The sequence below is a fragment of the Penaeus vannamei genome, chromosome 35 (assembly GCF_042767895.1).
Source record: "Penaeus vannamei isolate JL-2024 chromosome 35, ASM4276789v1, whole genome shotgun sequence".
Taxonomy (NCBI): Eukaryota; Metazoa; Arthropoda; class Malacostraca; order Decapoda; family Penaeidae; genus Penaeus; species Penaeus vannamei.
In genome coordinates, this window is record NC_091583.1 from 1,423,282 (window position 1) to 1,427,577 (window position 4,296).

A 4,296-nucleotide genomic window follows, 5' to 3' on the forward strand; every position below is an offset into this window, starting at 1 on the left:
TTTATTCTACATGAGCATTCCTTTGTATAAGGCTTTTCATGTCACACTGCTCTTGTCACCGTTTCTGTATATCATAATCTAATTTGTTTCTCTCATTTCAGGTATGTTCTTGCGTCCAAGACAACTACAATCATCTGGCTATGTAAGTGTAAGTAAAATAAATGCCCTTAAATGATGCAAAATAAGATAACTGGATGAACGGACAGACCAACACACAGGAGTATGTGATAAGACATACACATTAGGATGAAAAGGTATAGTGAATTATCATAAGGAAAAATAATGGAAGAAAATAAAGAGACAAAATCAGCCAACAAAACGCCCTTAACAAAACACCAAACGATACACCATGTGCACATATATTTGTGTATACATGTGTGTCTGAGCGTGTGTAAAAATCGGATGCGTAATCATTTTTGAAAACACAGAGAAAGGAATGACAAACGGAGCACTTCATGAAGGGAACCGCGGCCCTTCCAGACCCAACAAAAACAAGCTATCTCGCGCACAAGCCCCGCCCCAATGCCCCGCTCCTATGCCCCGCCCCAATGCCCCGCCCCAATGCCCCCGCCCCTATGCCCCGCCCCTATGCCCCGCCCCAATGCCCCCGCCCCAATGCCCCACCCCTATGCCCCCGCCCCAATGGCCCGCCCCAATGCCCCGCCCCTATGCCCCGCCCACATGCCCCGCCCAAATGCCCCCGCCCCAATGCCCCGCCCCTATGTCCCGCCCCTATGCCCTGCCCCTATGCCCCGTCCCTATGCCCCGTCCCTATGCCCCGCCCCAATGCCCCGCCCCAATGCCCCGCCCAAATGCCCCCGCCCCAATGCCCCGCCCCTATGCCCCCGCCCCTATGCCCCGCCCCACTCCCCCCCCCCAATCCCCCGCCCCAATGCCCCCGCCCCAATGCCCCGCCCCAATGCCCCGCCCCAATGCCCCGCCCCTATGCCCCGCCCCATTGCCCCACCCCAATGCCCCGCCCCAATGCCCCGACCCAATGCCCCGCCCCTATGCCCCGCCCCTATGCCCCGCCCCAATGCCCTGCCCCAATGCCCCGCCCCTATGCCCCGCCCCAATGCCCCGCCCCTATGCCCCGCCCGTATGCCCCGCCCCAATGCCCCGCCCCAATGCCCCGCCCCAATGCCCCGCCCCAATACCCCGCCCCAATGCCCCGCCCCAATGCCCCGTCCCCTCGGCCACCAAAAGAGGATTCCCGGCCCCGCCCCCTCGTTCATCCTCCCGCGCGGTTCAGACATCCCGAAACGAGTTCTCAAAGTCCGCCAGTTAGCGTGTTCTCTCGGAGTTCTCGGCCATTCTGTTCTTCGCGGTTCTCGGCCATTCTGTTCTTCGCGGTTCTCGGCCATTCTGTTCTTCGCGGTTCTCGGCCATTCTGTTCTTCGCGGTTCTCGGCCATTCTGTTCTCTCGGAGTTCTCGGCCATTCTGTTCTTCGCGGAAACTTGCCTTCGAGAAGCAAGATAACTGCGTCCGTTTCTCAGACCGGACTTGGTGTCGAGGATTTGAGCGGACTCCTGGGGCGAGGCGGAGGGTTTTCCTCTTCTTCTCCTTCTTCTTCTTCTTCTTCTTCTTCTTCTTCTTCTTCTTCTTCTTCTTCTTTGTATTTTCCTACGTCTTTTAGTTCTACTTTTTTGTACTTCTAGGAATATCTAGATTCTGAGTCACGGATATATACAGATTCATGGCCATATCGATGTCGGTATAAATATATGGATAAATATATCGTGCGTGCGTGTGTGTGTGTGTGTGAGTGCATGCGTGCGTGCGTGTGTATGTGTGTGTGTGTGTGTGTGTGTGTGTGTGTGTGTGTGTGCGTGTGTGTGTGTGTGTGAGTGCATGCGTGCGTGCGTGTGTGTGTGTGTGTGTGTGTGTGTGTGTGTGTGTGTGTGAGTGCATGCGTGCGTGTGTGTGTGTGTATTCATGGTTGCAATTAGGAATAGATTGTACCAAAGTCGAATACAAATTGAAAAAACAAACTAGCTCTTTATCTGAAATATTTCCTTTTTCAATTGTTTTTTTTACTATACCACAAATACCACTACCATTACCATTACTGCTGCTGCTGCTAATGGTCAGTAATAATGATAATAAGGATAAGGATAAGGAAAATAATAATAATGGTGATGATGATAATAATAATGATAATAAGGAAAATACAAATAATAATGATGATGATAATAATCAAGATGATAATGGTAATGATGATGATGATGATAATAATCAAGATGATAATGGTAATGATGATGATGATGATAATAATAATAATAAAGATAATAATAATAATGATAATAGTAGTAACAGTAATAACATTTATGACGATAATAACAATAACAATAATAATCATAATGATAATAAAATGATAGTAATGATAATAAAGAGTAATGATCATAACAACATCAATAAGAATAGGAATAACAAAACAAAAAAAAAAATAATGACAATGATACCAAAGAAACAAAAAAAAAAGCAAAAACAATATCAAAAACGAAAAAACAAAAAAAAAATCCGAGATTCACATCATGAATCCCAGTCACTCCGGTCAGTCTTTTTTTATCTTTTAGTCAGTTTTATCTTTTTATTTTTTTTTTTTTTTTGCAATGGACTTCCTTCATCGGCATCAATATGATCCTTAACTAGACGCGGAGGTGGCCAAGCAAGGGCACTCGTCTGCACAAAGGACAGATCTCGAATAAAATCCCCAGCGCCATTGTCTTCTGCTCTCACTCTTCGCTAATTGGAAGGGTCAAAGGGCGCAGAGAAGAGTGGGAAGAGGAGAGAGGGAAAGAGAGCGGGAAGAGAAGGCGGGAGGGGGGGGAGAAAAGAAGGAGGGTGGAAAGAGAGAGGGAAGAGAAGGCGGGAGGGGTGGGAGAAAAGAGAGTGGGAAGAGGGGAGGGAAAGAGAGTGGGAAGAGAAGGCGGGAGGAGGGAGAGAGAAAAGAGTGTGGGAAGAGGGGAGGGAAAGAGAGAGGGAAAGAGAGAGGGAAGAGAAGGAGGGAGGGGTGGGAGGGGGGGAGAGAAAAAGGAGAGTGGGAAGAGGGGAGTGGGAGGAGAGAGGGAAAGAGAGTGGGAAGAGAAGGCGGGAGGGGTGGGAGGGGGGGAGAGAGAAAGGAGAGTGGGAAGAGGGGAGGGAGGAGAGAGGGAAAGAGAGTGGGAAGAGAAGGCGGGAGGGGTGGGAGGGGGGGGGGAGAAAAGAGAGTGGGAAGAGGGGAGGGAAAGAGAGTGGGAAGAGAAGGCTGGAGGGGGGAAAGAGAAAGGAGAGTGGGAAGAGGGGAGGGAGGAGAGAAGGGAAAGAGAGAGAGAGTGGGGAAATCAGGGAGGGATGAGAGGGGACTGAGGTAGAGGAGAGTGGGAAGAAGGGAGAGAAGAAAGAGGGAAAAAGAGTGGGGGAAGAAAGTGAGGGACGAGAGAGGAGAGAGAGAGAGGGAAAGGAAAGGAAGGGACGGAAAGAGAACGGGGAAGACAGGGAGGTATGAGAGAGAGGGAGAGTTAAAGAGAGAGAATAGGGGAGGGAGGGAGGGGTGAGAGGAGAGAGAGGGAAAGAAAGAAAGAGAAAGTGGGGAAGACAGGGAGGAATAAGAGGAGAGAGAGAGAGAGATAATAAATAATAAACAGGGCGAAAGATACGAGAAGGGAGGAAACCGGAACGAAGAGAGAAGCGAGACTCAGAAGGAGGAATGAGACGAGAGTAAGGATACCTGTGGAATACAAAGGTTCCTCTATCCTCAAGGCTAAACTTAATTAAGCAAGTTTATTCGTTACTGGAGAACACTCATGCAAAACTTGAGGCCCTAAGTTTCCCGCTTAGCTTACATACCTGGAACTTAGGAGACCAAGTCCTGTAGTATTTGCGCTGCCAGCTCGTGGCGTTACTAGGCTAACGTATCAGAGGATTGGGGAAGAAGGCGAAAAGGAGAAGTAGTAGTAGACGAAGAAGAAAAAAAGGACAAGAAAATATAAGGACGAGGAGACGGAGGAGGTGAAGAAGAGAAAGGAGAAGAAGATATAAGAAAAGGAGAGGAGGAAATAAAAAGGTGGAATACAAAGAGCTGGAATACACATAAAAAAGATACAGTAAAAGTAGGAGAAGAATGAAAAAGAAAATAGCAATGAAAAAAGAGAAAATGAGGAAGGGAAAGAAGATCATGATTATGTTGATGATGATGTTGCCGAAAACTATGATGATAATAAAGATGATGATTAAGAAGGAGAAGGATATAAATTTGAGAGAAGAGAAAGAGAAACCAGAGGAAGGGAGAAGAGAAAGGGAAACTCGCCGAGAAA

At 48.3% G+C, this 4,296-nt stretch overlaps 1 protein-coding gene across 1 annotated transcript; it reads left to right on the forward strand.

Moving 5' to 3' along the window:
• The first annotated feature begins 522 nt into the window (after positions 1 to 522).
• On the forward strand, positions 523 to 1,669 carry LOC138859317 (uncharacterized). Its single transcript, XM_070113955.1, has 2 exons — positions 523 to 1,535; positions 1,660 to 1,669. The coding sequence occupies exons 1-2, from the start codon at positions 523 to 525 to the stop codon at positions 1,667 to 1,669; spliced, it is 1,023 nt and encodes a 340-aa protein (XP_069970056.1).
• Positions 1,670 to 4,296: the final 2,627 nt, after the last annotated feature.

Excerpts from the sequence above, each read along its gene's own strand:
- LOC138859317 (XM_070113955.1), top strand. The coding sequence starts at position 523 with ATGCCCCGCTCCTATGCCCCGCCCCAATGCCCCGCCCCAATGCCCCCG.